This window comes from Danio rerio, chromosome 16, assembly GCF_052040795.2.
Source record: "Danio rerio strain M-AB ecotype USA chromosome 16, GRCz13ab, whole genome shotgun sequence".
Classification (NCBI taxonomy): domain Eukaryota; kingdom Metazoa; phylum Chordata; class Actinopteri; order Cypriniformes; family Danionidae; genus Danio; species Danio rerio.
The window spans coordinates 12,487,172-12,512,880 of NC_141036.1; the positions used below are offsets into that span (position 1 = coordinate 12,487,172).

Below are 25,709 nucleotides of genomic sequence, written 5' to 3' on the forward strand. Positions count from 1 at the left end.
TTTGACTATTGAGTACAATTGTTAAAATAAACTAATTTAATTTAAAGTTTAATTCAAGGACTACAATACTTTCGAGAAGTGTGGGAACCCTGTATATATTGTCTATAACAACAACCAACAGATTTAAGTCAATAGTTATATTTTTGTCATTTTCCATTTAATTGTGTCATTTTGACATTAGAAAGGAACAATTAAAAAAAACAACCATAATTTTGTTTGGTTCATGGCAAAAATAGTTGGCCGTTTGGTTTGGCAAAACCAAATAAGCATTTTTTTGTGAAAAAGTGGGTTTAAAGGGGGAATATTATGCGAAAACATTTTTTAAGGGGTTTAACCATTTGTGTGACAACAGTCTGTGAGTATAACCAGTTTCTAAAGGTAAAAAAAGTATTAATTTTATTTTTTATAATCACACACTATATATAAAAAAAAGAGTCTGCAGAAACACTTTGATTGACATTCTCCCGTTGTACAGGTAATCCCGAGGGGAAGCCCCAGCCATTAGTGACAATCTCACACTCATTAGCATAGGTCTTTATTTTTGTTTTGAATCTGCCACTATGCTGACACATAGGCATTTGCAGCTCCACCCTCTTCTGAAAGGAGGATTTGAATTTAAATCGACAGTCACCAAAATGGCACAATAGGATCAAAGCCTATAAGGGGCCGTTTCAAAGAGTTATAAAACATTATCTGTGTAGTATTTTAAGCTGAAACTTCACATGCACACTCTACTTATTTTACATCTTGTAAAAAGGAGCAAAACAGGTCCTCTTTAAGGCATGCAGTGATTGTATGAACAAAGATTAGTTGTTACTAAGACATGTTCATGGTCACTGTGCCCTTGAGCAAATAACAAAAGTCACAAGACTGGAATTGTCACTGTAACAGACAAATACTTCTTGTGAATCCCTCTGCATGAAAAGAATGGCAAGAGGCAACTCTTTACAGCAGAAGCAGAATCTTTGATAGAAGCTGGATGAACAGGTATCGTTAAAGGGTTAGTTCACCAAGAAAAGAAAATTATGTTATTAATAACTCACTCTCATGTCCTTCCAATCTCCTAAGACCTTCATTCATTTTCAGAGTATGAATGAAGATATTGTAAATAAAATTCCAGAGCTCTCTTATCTTCCATGGACAGTGATGGTCACGATATGATCAGTCCAGAAAAGGAACTAAAAACATTGGTCAAAGCATTCCATGTAACCTCAGTGGTTCAACTGTAATCATACAAAGCTCCAAGAACACTTTAGTGCATTAAAAAAAAAAAAAAACGCAAAGGGATGGAAAGGATGCATGTTTACTATAGGGAATATGAAGCTTGCCTTGAGTGTTGGGCTGCTGACTTGGGCAAATATGCTGTATTGCCCATAGTAAATTCATACCCTGACCTGATGTGGAAAGGAACACATTGGTTAAAAAAAATAAAATTTGTTGCACAAAAGTGTTCTTGGAGCTTCTTAGGAGTACAGTTGTATATCACTAAAGTCAGACGAAATGTACTGACAATTTTTGTTTTCTTTTTTGGACCTTTGCTGTTTACAGAGGTTAAGAGAGCTCTTGGATTTCATCTAAAATACCTTAATGTGTGTTTTGAAGATGAACGGATGTCTCAAGGGGGTGAGTGATTAATAACAGAATTTTCATTTTTGGGTGAACTAACCCTTTAAACTTTTGAAATTTGGTGCACGCCACTTACCTATTTGGTGGTTGTCCTGGAACATCGGTCATCTCTCGAGACACTAGCATCTGGTAATTTCGCAATGTGAACTGAGGCCCTACCAGAAAGCCTCCATAAAAGTATGAAAAACCAAACACCTCCAACAGAGACGGCGTAGAGCCGAGAGCAGACTTCTTCTGTTCTGCGCTCAATTTAGACTGTGGAATGAAAGAAAACAAGCATATTAATTACAAGAGAGAAATGGGGAAACTAGGCTGTAAAAGACAAGGCAAACATGATTGAAAGACAACAGATAAACATACACAGTTAAAATTGGGGGTCAAGCTTGTTTTTTTAATTATCCCATAAAATTAAACTAAAAAATAGATAGATGTTATAGATGTTAGATACAGTCTGTATACTTTACGGATATCTATAAGCTAGTGTTCTCAAAAACAGTGACTAAATTCGCTTTAAGAAAATCTAAAACTGATATAAGCTATAGTTTCACTTCTGTCTAAATGGATCAATGAATTTTTTCACGTCACCTTCTACTTTAGTTTCTCATCAAATCTTGACCAATCAAATGCTCTCTAGACTCTGACATGCCCCACCCCCTTGAAGACGTTTCTCAGTTGCTTTCATTTGATGCACTTGAGCTCAACCACACACACTGGCAGAGCTGTGATAAAAACAAATGCTAATGGCTGGAGGAGCTACTCCATGTCCCACCCTCTCTTCACTTTTCAGCTGAGATTATGTCAAACATGGAATAACAATTTCATGCATTCACATGAAAAAAAAGCACATTTAAAAGCACTTCATTGGACATTTAAGCTGGTCATGACCTTTATCTCTTTATGTTCTAATGATCTCTGATGTACACTCAAATAACATGCAAAAACAATGAATCCGTGACATGTAGTAAATAAATATATTTGTGTTGCTACTTTTGAAAACTTTTCTTTTTAGTCTCTTTGAAAAGCCTGCATTGAGTCTTGCTTAGAAAGAAGACAGATAATACACGCAAACAGAAAGGTAAAAATAAAATCCATTCAGTCATTCCTAATGTTACATTGAAAGCAAACGGTGTGACACTACCAAAGACAGTAGAACCCTTTATAATCAGCGATTCTGTCTACCAACATGGTGAAACACCACAAATCCCTGATATTAAACTAATGCTACACTCTTTATCCAAGATTTTCCAAGCACTCTTGCCATTTCAGATGTGAAGAATAAATGGATTTGTGAAACGACACAAGGTTTCTCATCCAGCTTTAGGGATCACAAAGAAAACAATACAAAGACTGTGTTTTTGCAAAACTACACAGCCTCTAGTAATCCTCGAGCATCTCTGTTTTCTCACTGATTGAGTAAGTCTGTGTTTGCATTTCCAGTACTTAATCTCCTCCTACTACTTATGTGAATAATGAATGGTAATCTATGTCTCTGTTGCATCTGGTGTAGTTCAATTAATTTTTAATCCTACTGACCCGAAATTTTAAACAGTACTGTAAATCAAAGCTTGCTGTCTTGTTTTGAATGTGCTATTGTCATGCTGATGAACAAAGAGGACTACAAGAACCCATTGACACCCGCCACTGAGATTTGCATCAAGTGATTGCTTCACAAGCAGTCTGTGATTAAAAAAAAAAAGTACAAAATAGAGTACAAAATAGTCATTATACTTTTCATTTAAACTACAACCACATTTAACAGCTGAATTTACTGCTAGAAAATGCAGTAAGTGATAACCAAATTAGCTAACCTATGCAGTATGCACAGACTTAAACAGAACAAAGGCATTTTTAAGGCTTAAATCATATGGAACACTTCCCTTCTGTATGCACAGTGCAAGACATCACAGAGAACAAAGTACACCTTTACTGTCTAGGGTTGCCAGATATTTCAAGAATAACAGCAAATAAGAACAAGCCCATAATAAACATAAACCCAAACTCGTCTTTGACTCTAAGTTTTTGATACTATAATGTGTTTGCAGATATTTAAGAAACATGCGTACAAGTGTACATTCTGAAAAACAACGCTGAAGTCAGTTATTCTGCTTTGCAAATGTGTTTTCCGTGCCAGAACGCTGTCTTTGTTTTGGTCATTTTAACCCGCCCAATGTCAGTTTAGCCAATTATATTACAGCACTCCCGGTTGCCTTGATGGAAAACTGCGCATTTTATTCATTTATTTAGAAAGGCTCTCAACGCATGCGTCCGTGACTGAAATGCGACCTTCGAAGGACAGTAGCATTTCCGAAATGAGACGCAGATTTAATGTTCCACATGAGGTTATTAAATAGCAAATGATACAGACATTACGAACGTAAACATTAGATGAGCAGGTTACAATGTAACCTAGAGCTGTACAATTAATCAAAAAAAAAAAAAAAAAAATCGCGATATTGATTCGACCCCCTAGACGATCCTAATCCAGCATTTCTACGATTCTGTCAATCAAGTTCAGCAGAGAAGAAAAGGCGGCTGCACGAGTCTTTTCATTGTTTCACATATGTTGCTCAGTGACATGGACACCTCCAAATGATGTTGAATGAGTCACATACTGTATTTATAAGGTATAATTCACCTAAAAATGTCCTTACTGTCTTCATATAATGATGTTTTTTGCGGCCAGGAAATCACATGTGACGTGAGCTGCTGACCGTGAGCTGTAATCACAGAGAGGGAGGGAGCGCGCTCTACTTAATGATAGATGTGCGCGCGCCTATTTTAGTGAACAGAACCTGCATATGCTGTAACAGGTAATACAGTTGTAAATAATATTCAGTTTGTGGCACAGAGTGATCGTATGGGAGCTGCGTGTGAAGTATGAACAAGCGCTTAGCAGTCAAAATGAAACTGAAAGTGTGCACTTCATTTAAAGGACATATCGCATTTTAGAGTTACGACAAGCATTTGATATGTGTTTTCTTTCATAGCGAACAGAGTTGGGCATGAAAATAAATGTTTACAGTGTCAGTTTACTTACTCTAGCCTATATATTGTTGAATATAATCTAATAATGGCAAATGTCTAATTTTACCAGTGAATAAATTTGTCTAATATGACAGATTGCAAGCATATATCTCAAACATAATAATTCAACATCATAATTATTATAAGTAGAACAGAATTATTTATAAAAACCAGTAGACCTATACATAGTATTATCAATGTTGTGCCATATGTTTGTTTTTACCATACCTTTATTTTACATCTACAGAATCGTGAGAAAATCGTGATCTTTATTTTGAGCAAAAAAATAAAAATAAATTATTAAAAAAATTTGCGATTCTCATTTTAGCCAGAATCGTGCAGCTCTAATGTAACCCCATGTCCTAACAACACGCTTCGTGACGATATACGCAGTGATGAGCAAGTTGGCTGTTTCAGAAGCACAGCCGTTCAGAAGCACAGAATATGCACTCACTCATGAGGTGGTAAGGTTTATAATCTAATACATATTAACTCTCTTTAAGATGTTTAAATGTACAGACTGAATCACTAATTTGTGTTTAGTTCTAGTTCAATTTCAAACTGTTTATTTTATTTTTTAAGATCTGAGGTAAACTACCTGCTGCTGCTTTCAGCAGTATGACAATAAACGTCATGTAAAATGGCATTCAAACTCACATTATTAGCATTTAACACCAAATAAGGCACATGAGGTTTACCTGAGGTGATCAGTTTATCCTGTTGTTCACCTGTGAGAAATAGAAGCCACTTCTAATATATTAACTCGAGATGCTGATTAAAAACTCCTTTTAATATGGAAAATATTCCATTGTGTGTCGTTGCATTTAGTTAGACTACGGTTTAAATCACTAACTCCTGTCCTCAATCTGGCAACGCACGCTTGCGTTTGTTTTGATCCAGGAGTGCAATGGGGTATATGCCGAAGCCTGCTAATAGGACTTTTAATTTGCCATTAACCTGGGTTAAGCGCTTCCGGCGAATTAAATGCCAATGCAAAATCCGGTGCGTTTAAGGTCTGTTTTCTTTAAAAATCAGCGATCTCCACTGGCTGAGTGACATCCGATTTAAAGTGGTTCTCAGATTGTACAAGAAGCACTGCATTAAATTACATTTCCCCAGCCATATCTTTACAATATGAGCATTTATTTTACCCCAGTGAATTCAATGGAGCTTCTGCGTTAGCCTGACGGGCACGTGCGTAAAAACAGCTTTTTGTCTCGTTTTACGCTTGAGCAACTAAATAAATGCTAAAGTTTATATAACTGAATGTATTACTACATCGATGCTGTATAAGGAACCGTATAAAATGGGAAAAAGTTCACAATAACAGGTCACCGGAAGTGTATCAGCATGGGAACAGCACTAGCTCGGCATATACCCTATACCAAGTTCAACTACTGGGTGTCAAACTTACTTACTCACTTAATTAGCACTGCTTATTTTAAGTGAAAATGGCAACCTTGCAATCACTGATCAACAACATATTTAGAAGTTTGTAAGGTTCTTGAGATAAAAATATAAATCTTTTTAGAAGATTTATGTATTTTCACAGCAAAACGCAAGTATTGAAGCCAATAATGCCATAAGTTTTGAGAAAAGCAGTTACAAAATCAGTCATTTTAGGCCACAAATATTTGTAAAAATTATTTGTGAAATACAGAAGATTTTATATTATTCTCTTGAAAATTTGCTACTGCCAAACATGTTGGACTCCAAAATGATATCTCTGTACAAACACAAAACAACAATATAAGAAATTTACTCGCATTTCTATGTGTTTGTCACTCCTGAATTTACAATGTGTGGGTGTGTGTGGCCTCTAAGGTCAGAACACAGCGTCTGTGCCAAGGCTACACTTTAGGAGTGTTTGTAGAAAAGTGCAGCACATTTCGGCTCTTAACATTTTTTCCCTTCACTTCACAACAGCATGCAGTAAGAGATGATGTCACAGCTGGCCAAAGTGTAAACATTAATCTGACCACTAGAGATCAGATCACCTGAGCCGGATGTTAAAGGGATAGTTCACCCAAAAATTTAAATCCTGCTATTGTTTATTCACCCTTAACTCATTTCATATGTGTGAGTTTTGGTTTGGGTTGTTGTTGTTCTGTTGAACACAAAAGCAGATAATTTAAAGAATGATGAAAACCTGTAATCACTCAACATCCATTCTAAGAAAAACAAACACAGATATCCAACATTTTTCAAAATATCTTCTCTTGTGTTTTACAGAACAAACTTTGGTTAGAAACGAGTGAGTAAATGATGGCAGAATTATCATTTTAGTGCCGACTATACCTTTAATGGCAGGTGTTAACAAGGTCTATTACCGGTCATCGTGTAATCTTTACACCCTCAATATAACAATGCAATAAGGTGAGCAAGCGATTAATATCTAGGGTGGAGCTACAGTTATTTGATAAAGAGACCATCAGCGACATCAACGCCTGCACACAATCACAAAGTAGCCAACTGTGTCAAGCAATGGCCACTATTAATATTTAGACAGATATGTTCAAGCAGCAGACGAGCTGACTGCGGTACAGAACGAACAGATTACACAATTACATCTCAGGGAGCGTTCGCCACACTTCACCTTGCCAGGCATCATTACACTGATCCATTATGGCCATTTAGCTGAACGTCTGCTCCGCAACTCAAAAAGATACTCAGAGGATCCCCATCAGCTCCTTGTGCTTAAATCATGTACACAGAGTGATGCAGGAAGAGGAGTGAGATAATGACAGGAGGACGACAGGTGAACAAACAGAGAGGAGGGAGATGGAAATGCTGGGTGTTCATGGCAGCTCATTAAGTCACACTCACTTGATCTTTTCCACCGTCGTAGTAATCAAGCGCTAAACCTGCAATGAGAAAATGAATACACAACATGAGCACAGTCTTTCATATATTGGAAAATTACAACATAGTCAAAAAAAGAGGAATTAAAAAGATAGTTCACCCATAAATTCATTTTTTCTAACCCTTTACTTGTTTCAAACCTTCAGGAGTTTCTTTTTTTCTGTTGAACATAAAAGTAGATATTTTGAAAAAGGTTGGAAACCTGTAACCATTGATTACCATAGTATTTCTTCCTACAAAGGAAGTCAATGGTTACATGTTTTCAGCGTTCTTCAAAATATCTACTTTTGTGTTTAACAAAAGAAAAAAACATTAAGGTTTAGAACCAGAGTGTGGGTAAAGTTAAATTGTTTGGTGAACTATCTCTATAAATAAAGAGTTCAGATGCAAAAAACCTCTAAATGCCGTCTGTAAATTTTCATAGAAAATGAGCATTATTCTCGACCTACTTTGATTATGTTGAGCTATTTCACTTTGAAGACCATGAAACAAACTTAAATTATTTAAGTATTTTAAGAAATTATTGAACCTACACACAGAAGCCTTAAAAAAATGATATTTTTTAAAGGAGGAAATACTTTTTTTGGAGGAACTCCCTTTTAGTATTACATTAATAATAAAAAGTACAAACAAAATACAATGATTTTAAGAGTATATAACCTTTATCATGCAGATTAAATTCAATTCATGTTTATTTATATAGCGCTTTTTACAATGTAGATTGTGTCAAAGCAGCTTAACATAGAATGTTATCATAGCTAAAGTACATTACGTTAGAGCATGCTATCTATATGTCATCTGTATTGATGTGTGTTGATTTTGCACGTTCACATGTCCTTTTGAAATGTACTTAAATACTAACATTAATAAAGCAATCAAATAACACAAAACACTATTTAAAAATATTAACATTAAGAAAAATAATAATTTAAAAGTGTTGAAAAAGATAAATATCAACTGGAAAACTTGAATATTGAAAATATACTATTCTGTACTGTACATAAAGTGCTCTTCATACTGTACATGATGTTGTAATGCCTCAGGTGGACTTTAGATCGTTAGATTTTTTAGTCACACTTTACAATGTTCATTAGTTAATGTTAATTAATGCATTTACTAACATGAACAAACAATGAACAATACATTTACTACAGTATTTATTCATGTTAGTAAATGTTAGTAAATGAAAATACAGTAGTTCATTGTTAGTTCATGTTAACTCATGGTGCATTACCTAATGTTAACAAGCATGGACTTGAATGTTAATAATGCATCAGTAAATGTTCAATTATGATTAATAAATGCTGTACATGTGTTGTTCATGATCAGGGGCGCAACTGCACATTTACTGATGGGTATGCGGCTTCAACTTTTACGCGCCCCCTTTCAATCCAACTATATTTTATAAACAGGCAAGTGATAAAATGTGGAAAATATTTCCATCAATAAATTAAAGATATTTTTTCATAAAGATATCAATATGCTTCAAAAAATACAGTTTCGCATTTCTGAACACAACTGAAATAGTATGAAGTAGTACATTAAGCATGTTAGGTCGCAAAGAAATGCATCTCATACCACCCAAAATTTCTTCTCAATTTAATTTTCCCTCACTAAATGATTATATCACCTTGACTAGCCTTGCTTTTGGACTTTTTGTACTACATTTGTCAAAACAAAATGATAGACATGGGAGTTCTAAAGGGCAAAAGAACATTGCAATTACTTCTCACATGCATACTGTGAGAAGTGTAAGGTCTGTCTTTGCAAGAACATTGACTGAAACTGCTAAAAGTTAAATAAAAAAGACTGTCAAATGTTTAGTGTAAAAAAAAAAACAGAAACAAACAAATGTTCTGTTTAATTGAAATGTTATAACTTTGTTTGTAGCTAAAATTAAAATAGTTTTAAGCTAAGAAGTTACCAAAAGGCCTGATGAATCAATATGATGCATAATAAATTTATAAAAACATGTATATGGTATGAAAAATGGGGGTGGGGGGGTGTTGGGTGGAATGATTTTTTAATTTAATAAAATACAATATTATACGCGTATAAAATGCTAAATAAACATTTTTAACAAATATATATATATATATATATATATATATATATATATATATATATATATTATTTAAAACTTTTAATATGGATAATTTCAAAAATTGTTTTGGCACAATGGCGCCCCCCATGTGTGGCGCCCCTATGCGCCGCATATACTGCATACCCCCTTTTTGCGCCACTGTTCATGATTAGTTCATGTTAGTAAATGCATTAACTAATAAACCTTATTGTAAAGTGTTACCGATTTTTTTTACTAGTAGATTTACCACTATCTTACCATAGTGATTGTATCTATAAAAAAACTGACTTTAGTACATACTTAAAAAATATATAGTTTTTTTAAGTCTAATTTGAGACCTGCCATTTTGGTGTACACAATTAAATGATCACATTTACAGAAGTGATGTGATTTTACATTGATAGAAACACACATTACATGTAAGTATTTTATATTTAAAGTATTTTATAAAATCATGTATGGAAAAAAATCTCCATCTCCTCATGGAATCATCTACTCGTGCTTACAAAAGCCTCAATTGGCTGTTATAATTAACAGCAAAATAATGTTTAAAAATGTAAACTAATATTTCCTACTGACACACTACACTACCTGACAAAAGATTTATCATCTATCCCAGTTATAAGAGCAACAAATAATAACTTGACTTCTAGTTGATCATTTGGAAAAGTGGCAGAAGGTAGATGTTCCTTACGAGTGATCTGTTGAACTGCATCCCAATCATCACAAATACGGCAGAAGACCTATTGCAACCCACATGGAGCTAAGATTCTCACAGAAATCCGTTATGTTTGGTAAAGGAAAAATCATGATTTGGGATTCCATTCAGTATGGGGGCGTGCGAGAGATCTGCAGAGTGAATGGCAACATCAACAGCCTGAGGTACTGTTTCAAGACATTTGTGCTGCCCATTACATTACAAGCAACAGGAGAGGGCAAATTCTTCAGCAGGATTGCGCTCCTTCTCATATATCAGCCTCCACATCAAAGTTCCTGAAAGCAAAGAAGGTCAAGGTGCTCCAGGACTGGCCAGCCCAGCTACCAGCTATGAACATTGTTGAGCATGTTTGGGCTAAGAAGGAGGCATTGAAGATGAATCCAAAGAATCTTGATGAACTCTGGGAGTCCTGCAAGAACACTTTCTTTGCCATTCCACATGACTTTATAAATAAGTCATTTGAGTCATTGCAGAGATGTATGGATTCAGTCGTCCAAGTTCAGGGAAGTCATACACAATAATAAAAAAAAAAAAATATATATATATATATATATATATATATATATATATATATATATATATATATATATATATATATATATATATATATATATATATATATATATATTTATATATATATATATATATATATATTTATATATATATATATATATATATATATATATATATATATATATATATATATATATATATATATATATATTTTTTTTTTTTTTCACACTGCACCATGACTTTACATTAAACTTTTGTCTACCGTCCTAATTAAATAATTAAAAATCACGGTATGATCATATTTTATTTGATAAAATAAAAAATAATAATAATCTAGAGGCCTTTGCCTTTCATTTAAGCCAATGATCAACTAAAACCCATGGTATTATTTGTTGTTCCTAAAACTTGGATAGGCAACAAGACTTTTGTCAGGTAGTGTACACCAAAATATATAAAAAATTTACTTACTAATGATTATAACTGTGTTTTACGTACTGAGAAAAAAAACAGATGAGAGAGAGAGAGAGAGACAGGAAATCCTACCGATGAGTTTGAGCGTGAGGACACAATGAGGCATGGTCCATTTGATATCATACTCGTCTGTAGCGGTGTAGTAATAACCCGTCAACAGATATATCTGCCAAACACACACAAAAGAAAAATATGCCTTCAGTTCTATTAAGAGTCACTTTTACCGATTTTCTGTCTGAGGTCAGAGAGACCTAAAAGGTATGAAGTACGTCAACTTCAAAATTAAAGCTCATTTTTACTCCCTTCAAATAATTTCAGGTTAATCTAACCTAATCAAAATTGAGACGGCACAACATTTTAAAACTGTAACTGGGTCGGTTTGACCTCAGAGAAAAAAAAAACAATAACATAAATGCAGACTCTTTTTGTAGTGTTTCTCAAGCAGTGTGTAGATCAGGCAAAAACTCACATCAAGGGAATTTAATCATATTTTTATACCTGTACTTTAAATGACCCAAGCATAAAATCTAACATTATTTATGGCTTACAAGTCACTATACATTCATTACAAGTATAAGTGTAGAAAAAGTTATAGTACCTCAGTCTTAAAGGGATAATACACCCCAAAATAAAAATGTCTTCAATATATTTTTAAAGATGTTCTACGTAAAGTTGGAAAAAAGACATCCATGGAGGGAACAAAACTAATTCTGTGGAAGTCAATGGCTGCTTTTTCCAACATTCTTCATAATATCTTGCTTTGTGTTCAATAGAAAGAAACAGATTTGAGGGTGAGTAAATAATGACAGAATTTTCATTTTTGAGTGAACTATCCCTTTAAAATGAGAGCTAGAGACATGATGCAATAAGCATTACAACATTTCAAGCAGCACCAGAGATTAAATGAATGTGTGTGTTGTCTCACCATCTGAAAGATAAAGCTAGTCAGAACGCATGTGACCGTCCTTCCCATGAGCCTCAGCAACAAGAACTGAATGACTACACATAACAACGAGTGATAGACCTGAGACCCTGAGAAAAGGACAAAAGACAATGTTATTGCAATCCAGTGGTACTTGACTGAGAGTCAACAGTTTAGCAGCTATTGAAAAGAGATCTGGGTATCAAAATGACAACTATGTCACATTTCTGACATTCTGGAGTCATTTAAACACATATGAGTTAAGGACAAAAGAAGAATAACACAAGTTCTCTCTTTTTATACAGTGAGGACTGTGTATGCAATGTTAAAAGTGGCGGAAAACTTCTCATAAATGTGATTTGAGGAATGTGCAGGGTAGTCAATTGGAATAAATCTGGTTGTTTTAACCAAAATTAAACAGTAAGATACTTTTTAAATTGCAATTTAAAAGTACTCATAGGCTAACATTCAATTTACCAAATTCAGTTAATTCCATGACATGTTTTCAGCCTTAAAAATTAATGGAATTTTGCAACGCTTTCTGTATGCCAAGTTCCAAAATTACAGCACCACAATTAAAGTACTATTAAACTAGATAGTATAATTACCTAGAACTTATTGTTTACGGAAGCTATAATACAGCTATTAATAAATAGTTTATCATTTAAACATTGCAAGCAAGCACATATTAAACACCAAAGCCATTTAATTCCTAAATGACAATAATTAAACCTTTGAAATGCATGATGACTGCAGACATTCAGATTTGTGCTTGAGAGAGAAGCTGTTGTGTATGGTTATGAAAGCATTTCAGTTTTTATTTTTTTAACCAAACATCATCGCTTATTTAGTATATATTAACAGAAAAGCGCTGTTATAAAAAAGATTTTTGTTTGACCCACAGATATCTGATAAATGATACATTTACAGTGCATTTATGTGTATTTACAAGGACTGAATGTAAAAGGTGGTATGAATGTATCATTCTTAATGTACTGTTTTATAACTGAACAATAGCCTGAGGTGGACTAAAGCAGGCTTAAAGGGAAAGTTCAAAAATGACAATTCTGCTATCGTTTACTCACCCTTCACTTTTTCAAACCTATTTGAATTTCTTTTTTCTGTTGTAAAAATACTGGTCGCTGGAATCCATAGACTCTTCATTTTATTTATTTTTTCTACTACGGAAGTTGATGAGGCAGCTTTCTTTAAAATATCTTCTTTTGTGTTCAACAGAAGAAAGAAACTCAAATAGGTTTAAAACATAAATGATAAGGTAAAAAATGACGAGGAGAGTAAATGATGAGATAACTCTCCTTTTTGAGTGAACTCTCCATTTAATTTAGTCTGGGTTTTATTTGACACTGCGTCTTTCCACTGAATTTTGAGCAGCAAACAAAACTGCAGTATTAAAAAAAAAAAAATTAAAGAAAGTTTTTTAAAGGTGCAGTAGGTGACTACAGGTGTCTACAGAAACTTTTTTTGTTGTGCTGGTTAAAAGTCTTTTTATATTCCAATAATAATAACTAAAGTAAATGACCAAATTGTATTATATGTATTTTTATATTCTGGGTAGGTCATAAGACTAAAAAAATGTTCCCGATAATTTCCATAATTCTGAAAAGTAGCCCAAACTGTATGTCAACAAATGTAGATTTACATCTCTGCATGCGTTCACTCAGATCCTGCGTTTGCGTGTGCATGTAATGCTAGCCACGTTCATGTGCACACAAGGGGGAAAGAGAGAGAGACAGCAGTAAAATCAAATGTGGAATTAAAACTTTAAAATCCTGAATCAATATTGGAGTTACTTTTGCACGCTGGAGGAAGAATTACACCATGACTGAAGGGTTCTTTGTAGACAGGTTGTTACGTTTTAAAACTATTTTAGTCCCACAAAGCATATGTAGAGATTGTTTTATGAAGGGTTATATGCACAGAAGCGTTAATTAGCCACTGAAATTTTCCAGCGAAAAAACAACAAAACAAAAGTAAAAGCGCTATCCTGCGAATGAGAGTGAGACCAGCGATCTTTGCATGCATGAAATATTGCACATTATGACAAGTTTTGATTGCTACACAGCTGAAAACATGCTAGATATAATACATTTTTTTCCATTCGGAATTGTAGTTTTATAAAGTACTATAAAACTTTTCAAATGAAAAAGTAGTGGCTTGTCTACTGTCATCTTTAAAGGATACCTATGATAAAAATCTTTTGGAAGTTGTTTGGATTGGACTGAACTGTGAGTAGGTTTAATGTGTCCAAAGTCATGCTGTAGTGATATAATGAAAACAAGTCTCTTTTTTTAATTACCTGATGTAAAGTAGATTTCAAATCTTTCCCATTCTGAGGCCCATTGCAAGGTGACATAGGAGTGCGTTTTCCGCACCCTCCAAATTGATTGACAGTTGCGTGCTAACATGTCTCCATAGTAACGCATATAATCATATCAAGACCGGACGTGCGCAAAGCAACTGGGATTAAAAGATCTGTTCAGCGGTCTGTGATCATCAATCATCTTCAAATGTGATCAAGAATGAGTTTTTAAAACATGTTTCTCATAAATTACAGCGATTTAATGGTTTTTATCACCACAGCCGCATGTCAGTTCAACTATAAAAGAAGATGCTTCAATCCCAGTTTGTGAACGTTTAATCAGGTTTATTTTGTACATTAACATAACGGAAATCCATAAAGCAGTGATTATTAATGTGTATCCTGTTACATTTGTGGTGCAAAAACAATACAAAGTTAAATGCATGCGCTGTGTGTGGGTGCAGGGCCGGCACGTCCATAGAGGCAACCTAGGCGGCCTCCTAGGGTGGCAGTATAGAGAGGGCAGTGTTCGCGACACCTCCCTTACCACTCGAGTCCTCAGTTATGTCTGCGACACCTACCTCGCTACCCTCGTCCTCAGTTATATTCGCGCATAGGCGACAGAATAGAGAGGGCGGCGTCAGCGACACCTCCATCAGCACCCACGTGTCCTCAGTTATATCCGCGCATAGGGCGGCAGAATAGAGGTCCGCAACACCTGTACGTCCTCAGTTATATCCGTGCATAGGGCAGCAGAATAGAGGCGGCGGCGTCCGCGACATGTCCCTCAGCACCCGCGCGTCCTCAGTTATATCCACGCATAGGGCGGCAGAATAGAGAGGGCGGCGTCCCCGACACCTTCCTCAGCACCCGCGCATGCTCAGTTATATCCGCGCATAGGGCAGCAGAAAAGAGGTCCGTGACACCTCACTTCATTTTCATAACAGGTCACTTTCGTTTTCACATTGGGGTTGAGGGCGGCGTGATCGTCCTCTGCCTAGAGCGGCAGTTCAGCTTTCTCCGGCCTTGTGTGGGTGTGTGTATATATGTGTGTGTGAACTTTGTAACGACATTGTGTGTGACTCATTGTTGCAGAAAGGCTTGAATAAACTCCACAACAAATACATTTAAAAAAATCAATGGGAAACTGTAGTATTAACTGTAGTAAGTACAAATGTTTTGCTTCTTTCATGTCTGTCACTGTGCTGTTTACCTGACGCATCCGAGGTGGAGATTGAGGCCACAACTGTGCTGTTTACCTGACGCATCCGAGGTGGAGATTGAGGCACACACTGACAGGCACATGGGAACGGTGGGCGGGGAAATCACAACTACACTGCTTTCAGAGCAGTAAATTACAATATTCTAAAAGCTATAATTAATAATCTGATGGGTGTTTTGTAGGGATGTAACGGTATTGTAAATACCGTCATACCGCAATATTAATTTTTTTCGATATTACCGTAGTCGCATGACTCGGTAAAACTATAGGTCTTCTGAGAAAATTTGCTCAGGCGAATGAAGCGAACGGGAGGTACCGGAAAACTACAATTCCCATAAGCCCAGGCTTGGCCATAATCCCTTGCGGTCTGTTGTCGCTACAGATCCAGTAATGCGGAAATGGAGTGTGCTGCTAGAAGCGGGGATCAAAAAGACCTGTAAAACTCTAAAGCGGGTGTTGTCGCCGCGCGCGTCCTGAATAGTGGTGTTTTCGCGCGAGTTCTTATCAGCTGTGTTGTCGCGCGAGTTCTTATCAGCTGTGTTGTCGCGCGCGTACTGTAAAGCGGGGACGGAGGGTATGTCGCGTCGCGGGGGCACTTTTGATCATTTTGGAAGGGAACATTCTATCAAAGACTAAAAAGGGCATGTGCACTGCACAGGTTGAGCACTGTGTGTGCACGTGCCTGCAAGTTGGGGAATACGACTAATAATCAGTCATGGGGACTGCAGAAACACAGCACACTGTTCAGATTGATGCAGACATGAGATCTCTATCTCACTCATGGTTTGTGCTCTCAAGTGGGGGAAAGACAATGCACAACGTTACCCACTGCTGTCAACCTGGGCCAAGTCATATCTCTCTTGTCCCAGAAACCTCAGTCCCAAATGAGAGGGGTTTTTTCTGTTGCAGGGGACATTGTAAATACCCAGAGATACCAGCTTTTACCAGATTATATTTATATGATAATTTTCCTTTAAACCCATCTCTATCTAAGTGAGTGAGTGATTAAATGTTGAATGTGATTTTTCAACACTACTAAATTTAAACTTTATTTTTTTACATGGTTTAATATTTTTTTGTTATTAAAATTGAAGTTCCTGTTTCAAAGCTTACAGATAGATGACTAATTTGTATGTCATTGACACTTTTGGCACTTTTTTGGAGTATTTTCATAAGTTTTGTTTTTTCCTGTAAATGATTCAATAAATACCGTACCGTGACATTCATACCGAGGTATTACCGTACCGTGAAATTCTGATACCGTTACATCCCTAGTGTTTTGTGCTTAGATTTTCCAGACACATTCTGGAGACAAAAAAAGACTTAAATTAAAGCTTGAAAAGGGGGTAAAATAGGTGCCTTTTAAGGTCTGCATTCGTGTTTTTAGGAGGTGTGGCTTTAAATGGCAGAGGAGGGACTGTGTTTCAAAGATATTATGCTAACAGAATTTTGGCAGATCAACTACTGCACCTTTTATGTCTAAACTACTTGCACACAGAAGAGTTAATCTGTAAAGAACAATGGAAGTATATCAGTGGGAAAACAACTAGATTCATGCTTTTTTTCACAAGTAGGAGATGAAATGAATCATTTATGATGCTTGAGCTACACTTTTTTGGGCCATTTTGGAGCCTGTCAAACCCAGTTCCCATTTACATTCATTTTTTAAGAGGATAAAGATATTCTTCAAAAAGTGTTATTTTGCTCTCTACAGGAACAGCTGGGTTGAAAAATGGATTGAAGGATGGGTTTGAAAAACATGAGAGTGTGTAAACAATGATGGGAATGAGAATTATAATTTTAAGTGGCAACTTTTTTTCAGATATAACCCGAAAGATAACATAGTAAGCAGATTTTAAAAAGTGAAATGACTCAGATAAAGACAAAGAGAGACAGACCTGCTGTTAGATCCAAATGCAGCACAAGGGAAATGAACACACAGAAAACAAGCACAAGTTAAGCCCCATTTTCCCAAAACAACACACATTTGTTTTCATCAGCTTGCTTTTCAACCTGCCACTCATATTTTCATTAACCTGACTCTCACACTGGGGTTATTGCCATAGCAACAAAACTTCATGTCCCTGTGTCACAATTTTGATGGTGTCAAAGCCACAGTCACCAGGAAATCATTACCACAGCCTGTAGAGCAGTTAGGCAGGATTCCTTTCACTTTCCCTCCATTATTCTCAAAGACAAATAAGAGCCGATAACTTTAGAAGAGCAGGGCTTGTCCTTTAAATATTGAACAACAGCCAAATTATTCAAGAGGAAAATATTCAGGAGGCATTAAAAGTATGATTACGACGTTAAACAGGTTCCAGTGAAAAATAAAATTAAAACCCAGCAACGTTGTGAGCTTATTAAACTGATAATTCACCCAAAATGAAAATTTACTTAATACTTAATTTTTATGTGATAAAAGAAGTTATTAGCCTAACCATTGACTTTCATTGTATAAAAGAAACACCATGGATGTTAATGGCTGCCGGTTTCCAACATTTTCTAAATATCTTCTTTTGTGTTCAACAGAAGCAAGGAACTCTAACAAGTTTGGATAAATAGCGTAAATATTAACAGAATCTTCACTTTTGGGTAAATATTTTTTTTATTTTATGACTAAGTAATACTCTGTAACAATTCTATAAAAATATTTAATTCTGTAATAATATTTAGAAATGTCTGGGCTAGGGTATAAAATTAGCCTTTATAGAAGAAGATTTTTTTTTTTATATATATATATATATAAGCAGAACCAGACTGTATTTAGAATACATCAAGTTAAAAATAATTTAAAATAATTTTAATATTAAATAAATAAATTTAAAACTGTAAAAATATATTGCTTTAAATCTTGTGATATTGTGATGCTTACTTTATTTGGAGCCGATAAACACAGCATATTTATAATCATTTAAAATCTACCTTTTTATTATTAACTTTAACATTTTACCTCAATGTTTATAAAATCAGGAAAGAACAATAAGACAAATCTAGTGACACCAGTATCTTTGACAAAAATCAACCAGATATGAAAAAATAACTGCAATATAATATAAACAATAAATCAAAAACTGATCCAAAAATATACACTACCAGTCAAAAGTTTGGGGTCAGTTTTATTTATTCATTTATTTTTTGTTATTGTTAATTCTATTTAATAATTTAAATAAAATTATTCTGTTCATCAAGGCGATATTTATTAAAGGTAAAAATAAAAAGGTTAATTTTTGAATACTTATTTATTAAATATTTCTTTGTTTATTATCGTATGTGATTTTAAATGAAATTATTGCTCCAGGCATTATTGCCTTTATTTCTATTACCATTAATAATAATAATAATAATAATAATAATAATAATAATAATAATAACAATTAATATTAGAGTGTTTTCTGAAGAATCATGTGACTCTGAAGACTGGAGTAATGAAGCTGAAAATTCATCTCAAAAAAAAAATCACTGAAATAATTTCTTAAATTAAAAACTTCTTTTGAACAGTTATTTTATAGTGCAATACCATTTTACAATTTTACAATTTGTACTGTATTTTTGATTAAATAAATGAAGCCTTGGTGAGTATGAAGCTATTTTTGTTTCTTTATTATTTAATCAAAATATTTAGTTTTAGGGGAAATTTTAAGTACATAAAAAAAAAACATTTAAGAAACGCAAATGATAATAAAATATTTTGGATTTCACAAAATAAACGAATGTCCTATTACGCAGTTACCACAATGTTCATTGCACATTCATTTTGATTTCTGTTCTGCTGTCATTTGTTGCACATCTAGAACTTTGCTTGCAAGTTAAAATTTTTAGCTAGCCCGTTGAAAAGATCTGAACATGTATGCTGGGGTAATTTTGTGTCTTTACTATTCAAACAAACATATGAAGTTTTTGACTAAAATTTGATAAAGTGTAATTAAAAACATAAAAGATTTCAAATTAGAAAAAAAACTATAATTAAATGATTAAAAAAATTGCACGGCAAAAAATAAACTATTGTCATTTAATGCAGTTACCACCACATTTTTTTCATTGTGCTCTCATTGATTTTGCATTTTTTTCCATCATTGTTTGTGCATCTAAAATCTTAGCGAGTTGAAAAGTTTTGACCTCAATCACTGAGCTGCAAAATATTTCAACTTGCAAGCAAAGATTTTAGATGTGCAACAAATGACAACAACAGACAGCAAAATGAAGTCCAAAGTATTTTATTATCATTGACACGTTTTCAATTAAATTATTTTTATTTGCAATCTTTTATTTTTTATTTACTATGAACTTAATTTCCCCCTTAAATATTTTTGATTGAATAATAAAGAAACAAATCTAACTCCATAGGTGAGCAGGATAAGCTTATTTTGAAACAGTTAAAAATCCTTCTTACTGGTAGTGTATAATCTTATAATTAATATAGTATATTCTTGTAATTGATTCTTATATATACTCCTCACTTTTCTCAATGGGGAAAAACAATCTTAAAACCTCTTGAACTTGAGCACAAATTTACAGTTGTAGGAACATAACGTCGGCTACTAAGAAAAAAAAACTGCTTTGCTGTTGCTCAGTTTTGCCAGTGCTGCTCATATCTATAACATGTACACAGATTAGCCCTAACGCTTCACTGTGATAAGATAAGACGCCATCAAACCAGTGTGAAAAGAGCAAATTCATGTTTAGAGGAAACCAGTGGTGTTAAACAGGTGGAAAAAAAAGCCCAGGTCTAAATATGGAAAACAGGCGCTAACTGAGTGCTAGTCAACAAGCCCCACCACAGATCACACCACTGACATTGATGCCCTCATACCCCTAGTGTGAGGCTAAAAAGGGTTAGTAGGTCCATTTGAACATGTTACAGTTGCAAAGAGACAAGATATCAGAGCTTTTGGTTCAGCGCTCCTTCTCTGCATGGTTTTCTTTCTCACCAAAATTAAACGTGGCCAGTGCCAGCCCGGTGATTGTGTGGAAGAGATGAAGAACTGTTGAGGATTGATGAAATAAAAACCAGCGGTACGCCAGTGCAAATGGATAACCTACAGGGAGAAAAAAAAGAGAAAAACAGATTAGTCTTAACTGCAGATAAATGCTTTAACCTTCAGATGAATAGATAAGAAATTTGACAAGCCCAAATTCCTTGACGTGCACGTCACACTTGAGAAACAAACGTGTGATTGATAGTTGTGTGTGAGATCAGTTTGGAGGATGTGGCTGGTTTAAAAATCAAGCTAAAGAGATGACAATCTGACATCTGAAACCTTAAAAAATACATGAGAGAAAAAGGTTAGAACTGTCCCAAACTCACCATATTGCAATTCTGTCCAATACACACAATTATTATTTTCATGCTAGATGTTGATAACTAACCAACATGACTGATAATAAAATCTACATTATTTTATATATAAATAAATGACTACAGCTAACAAACACAAGACCAACACTGGACAAAAGGTGAAACTTGAATGATCAAGTTTTAAAATCAAGATTCATGTATAACTGTATAATACCTAAACTTATGTGATGAGGACGACTGTGCAATGTTATTAATTGTACATCTGATTAAGTTTCTCTAACTGAACACCTACAAACTTTCTACAAACATGAAGCAATGTTTATTTAACTTGTCTATTTAACTCTAACGATTGTTGGTTGGTTTGTTTTTGTTTTATTACCCACTCTCCAACTGCTTTAAACAATGATTGAATTATATTTAAGTTAGGCTAGTGGTTACTGTAACGGTATGGAAATTTATTTGAAAAATCAAAATAGATGTGCATTATATATTTATCTTTTTTTGTTTTAAGTTTCAGTTAGTTACACAGGGTATATACATGAATCAGGGATTGAAATTCTATACATTTTAGGACCTTTTTAGGACTCTTTGCATACATTTTAAGACCTCATCACCACTTCAGGTTTCAACGAGTAACATTACCGACATTTTACCTTGCATTATATTTACAAAATACTGATTGCAAGAAACGAATCCTAAACTAAAACTATAATGATTAAAAATGTTAATAGAGCAGGTAGCACCTTACAACAACAGAAATAACAGCGTTTCCCTGGTTCCTGCAGTAAACAAAGCAGCGTGATGTCTAGCAGGATTTGTTTGATTTCATAAACTACACAGCATCCCAATATTCAAAGATATTCAAGCAAACTTAAGCACACTGATACCTAATTTAATACCTTGTAAAATAGCATTTAGGACTTTAATACTTTTCAAGGGCCTTAAATTTCTCTAAATTGATTGATCAATTTTTAATACTTTTTAAGACTTCACGGACACCCTGTTACAGAGTCAGCATTTCATGTTTTAATTTCTTTAAATTTACTGTTAACATTTTTTTAAGTACCAAAACCTATTTTAATGATTCAGCTTTGGTTCAACAAAAAATTACTCAAATGAATATTGTGCAATTTAATGCAAATGTCAACCTTGTCATGAAATAAATTTAGTTTTTACCAAAATAGCTAAACTTTATCTAAGTTTTTGTTTAAGCAAGTATTTTAGAGCACTTTAAAAACACTAAAAAATCTCTTTGTCAATGTTTTCCAACATTTAAATTTGATTTACCAAAGTCCCACAAGTGGCAATTTCACATCTGTCACATGCATAAGAGAGAGATGTCACATTCATGACACAGCTTTTTCCTCATAAATGCAAAAAGCGTATAATAAAATTAAATCAATAGTTTTTCGTTTTATAGTGAACCAACTTTTATTCTTTTGATTAGCATTATTTTCTTTGGGTTGTGCAGTTTAATTGACAGAATTTCTACAAAAGTATGTTTTGTATTGTAAACCTGCAGACTTTTTTGGTCACATCCATAACGCATGTTTATTTCCCTCATACGCATGCGACAATAATCGATTTTAAGGTTTAACCCGTTCTGGGATAGTCAAGGTTTTAAAACTGCAAAAAAAATTTGCTATACAGCTCCTATGGTATATATAAGATTTTTGTTTTTACGTTTTTTTTTTTTAGTTTAGTTTTTTAGGAAAACAGTATCTCCAAAGATGTTGCTTTAAATTGTAAAGAAATCTGTAATACATTTAAATTCTTTAGCCTGACATGTTTATTGTTCCTAAATCTTTTAAATGTTTCTCAAAATAAAATATATTGTGTTCAAATGGGGAAAATGTGTTGTTTTTTTACCCAGACATTTAAAAAGAATATATTTTAGAGCAGTAATCACAATACTGTGAAACCGTGATATTTTTATACAAGGTTATCATAATATTAGAATCATATACCGGCCCATGCCTATTCCCTCATTTAAAATAAAAAAAAAGTTTAGAGGTTGACATTTTTCTGATCCCATAACTCTGTAATTAGTTGTTTTAGGAAACATAAACAGATGTTTTAATGTAATGTTAACAGACTTTCTATGTAAATTTTATGTTTTGAGTTTTTACTGCAAATGTCACATCCATAATGCTGGAACTGCTCTTATTATTCATCATTCATTCATTTTTTCTTTAGCTTAGTCACTTTGTTTATCAGTGTCGCCACAGCAGAAAGAACCGCCAACTTATCCAGCACGTTTTACACAGTGATACCCTTCCAGCTGCAGCCCAGTGCTGGGAAAACACCCATACAAACTTATTCACACACATACACTAAGGCCAATTGTTTAATCAATTCACCTATAGCTCATGTCTTTGGACATGTGGGGGAAACCGGAACACCCAACCCACGCAAACACGGGCAGAACATGCAAACTCCACACAGAAATGCCAACTGACCAAGCCAGGGCTTGAACCAGTGAACTTCTTACTGTGAGGTGACAGTGCTAACCACTGAGTGACCGTGCCACTCCTGAAAAGAACATTAGTTGAATGTTATCTAAATGATAAAAGACAATATAAAAGCTCTACTCTGATTAAAAACAATGCATTTTACTTGTCCTAATTCAATGTAAAAGAAGTAGGAATGCAACGACTAACTGATTTCCCTACTAACCGTGATTTAATTCGTCACGGTAAATTAATCTAAAAGCTTCTCAACACCGTATTTCTGCACGGAACAAACATGCCGCAACTTATGCCAACTGTGCGCTAGTTTAAAGTTCCAAAATAGTACACTGAGGCTAAAACCCACGCACACAGGATTAACTATGGCTGAGGCTCTTAACTAAGGGTCATTCACATATTGCCTCTTATGTGCGCGCAAGTTCATTATTTTCAGTGCAGGTGCGCGGTTTGCGTGGGCAAATTGGCGCAACACGCCCACACGCGCTTTCTAGGCACACCTAGTTGAAAGAATGCCGTGAACGCAGCGTGACAAGAACTGGAATAATCAGCTTGATACTTTGTATGGAATAGACACATTTCTACACCAAAGAGGAAAAAAATTATGAAAAATACCAAACAATTTTGTAATATAGATCAAAAGTGCCTTTCAGAGAGTGGATCAGCAGCCATTTGTTCCCTTAAAAAGACAAATACTTAGCTAATATGTAGCTTAGATTTACATTGATTTATTTATGAATTGTTCTGTTATTTGTTTTCAGTGTGAAATTATTCCTTATTTTCAAATGCCAAAAACTTTTTTCACTTATGTTAAAGTGCAAAAAGAAATGGACTACTGTTTGTGTTTTAATTTAATTTTGTGCTTTATTAATTGGTTACTAAGCAGCAATAAACAACACTTTAACATTTATGGAGTTTGCATGTGATTTACAAGTAGTGTTTTGAAATTAAAATTTCATAATAATCGTGATAACCATGATTATTCCTCAGACTATAATCGTGCTGCCAAAATCTATAATCGTTGAATCCTTAAAAACAAGTTTGCAGAAAATCGTCTGTTCAAAAAACAAAAACAAAGCCGTCCTTGATTACATTTTTGCCAGTAGATTATTAACGAACACTGCTTCATTGACAAATGAGTCGAACAAAATAAACACTAGAAAAGCCTTTACAATGATCCATTCACATGAAAAACATCACAAACACACACATTTACACACATCAGCAATGTACCAGTGAATTCACAGGAATTATGCAAATGAGCAAACAGACTCGGGTGTCCCAAATGTCATTCATCTGGTTGAAGTGGAAGAACAGGCCACTGAAATTCACCTGGCCAAAGTCCAGATCAGCCTGCTATCTGCCCTCACACCCCCTGCTCTTATCAACGAGTCACCTGAGACCTTCAAAACCCAACTCATTTTGCATTGAAACCCTACATCTAACCGCAGGTCCAGCAAACCAAAACACAGTTGCACAGCGAGAAGTCAGCTGTCAGAATGAGTTCAACTAGTTGCCTGGCAGTTAGTTGTGAGTGCAGTTAACCATGAAATCTCGCCTGGCATGTAGGTCACCCTAATCGACCTCTGTTTTTTTTTGGCTGGAGCCGTTGTGAAAGGAGAAAGCTGGAGCTGGCACTGCGTTTTTAGAGTTGCTGGAGGCAGGTTGGCCAGCTGTGTGACCTGAGCACACTTTACACCTAACATTTACTGTCCACGTTTCCAGCGGTTCCCAGCAGAACTCGGCACTTCTTCTTTACGCAGAGCCGAAAAGTCCGCACACGTGCGCCGTTCACTTACCTATTAAGATGGACAAAATCAGCCGAACGGCCGGTTCGGGTGAATCTAAATATTCGGCTAATTTCTCCATGAAGGGAGCCGCCATCTTTAGTGTGGGCGGAAGTAGCTGCGCTCGGGTTTCCGCGAGTGTGTGGCCTCGTGAGACTCCGCGCAGCCCTTTACTCCGTCCGTCCCGCTACTCCTCCTCTCGCCACCTCTCACACCATTCAGTGAGAACCCGGCGACCTTCACTCTCTAATGTCGCAAACGCCTTTTTTGCGCAACACTCGTACCATTTCAGTTCATCGCCGAACATCTGAAAGAGCCGCGAAATCAGAGTCACGTGATTTAACGGACATTCAGGAAAAAAAATATTAATAATGTAAGTAACATATCTAATAATATA

At 34.9% G+C, this 25,709-nt stretch overlaps 1 protein-coding gene across 3 annotated transcripts in view; it reads right to left on the reverse strand.

Annotated features, from left to right (window-relative positions):
• Window positions 1-25,610, reverse strand: part of lpcat3 (lysophosphatidylcholine acyltransferase 3) — a 61,110-nt gene extending 35,500 nt beyond the window's left edge. For 2 of the 3 annotated variants that reach the window (XR_015510490.1, XR_015510489.1), the window contains exons 1-6: window positions 25,325-25,456; window positions 20,693-20,800; window positions 12,223-12,329; window positions 11,370-11,463; window positions 7,477-7,514; window positions 1,703-1,881 (exon numbers count right to left, since the gene is read on the reverse strand). Coding sequence is in view for 1 of the 3 variants with exons in the window: in NM_001316738.2 (NP_001303667.1) it covers window positions 1,703-1,881; window positions 7,477-7,514; window positions 11,370-11,463; window positions 12,223-12,329; window positions 20,693-20,800; window positions 25,325-25,409 (611 nt within the window). In the remaining 2 variants the exon portion in view is untranslated. 3 annotated transcript variants of the gene reach the window in all.
• Between the last annotated feature and the right edge of the window lie 99 nt (window positions 25,611-25,709).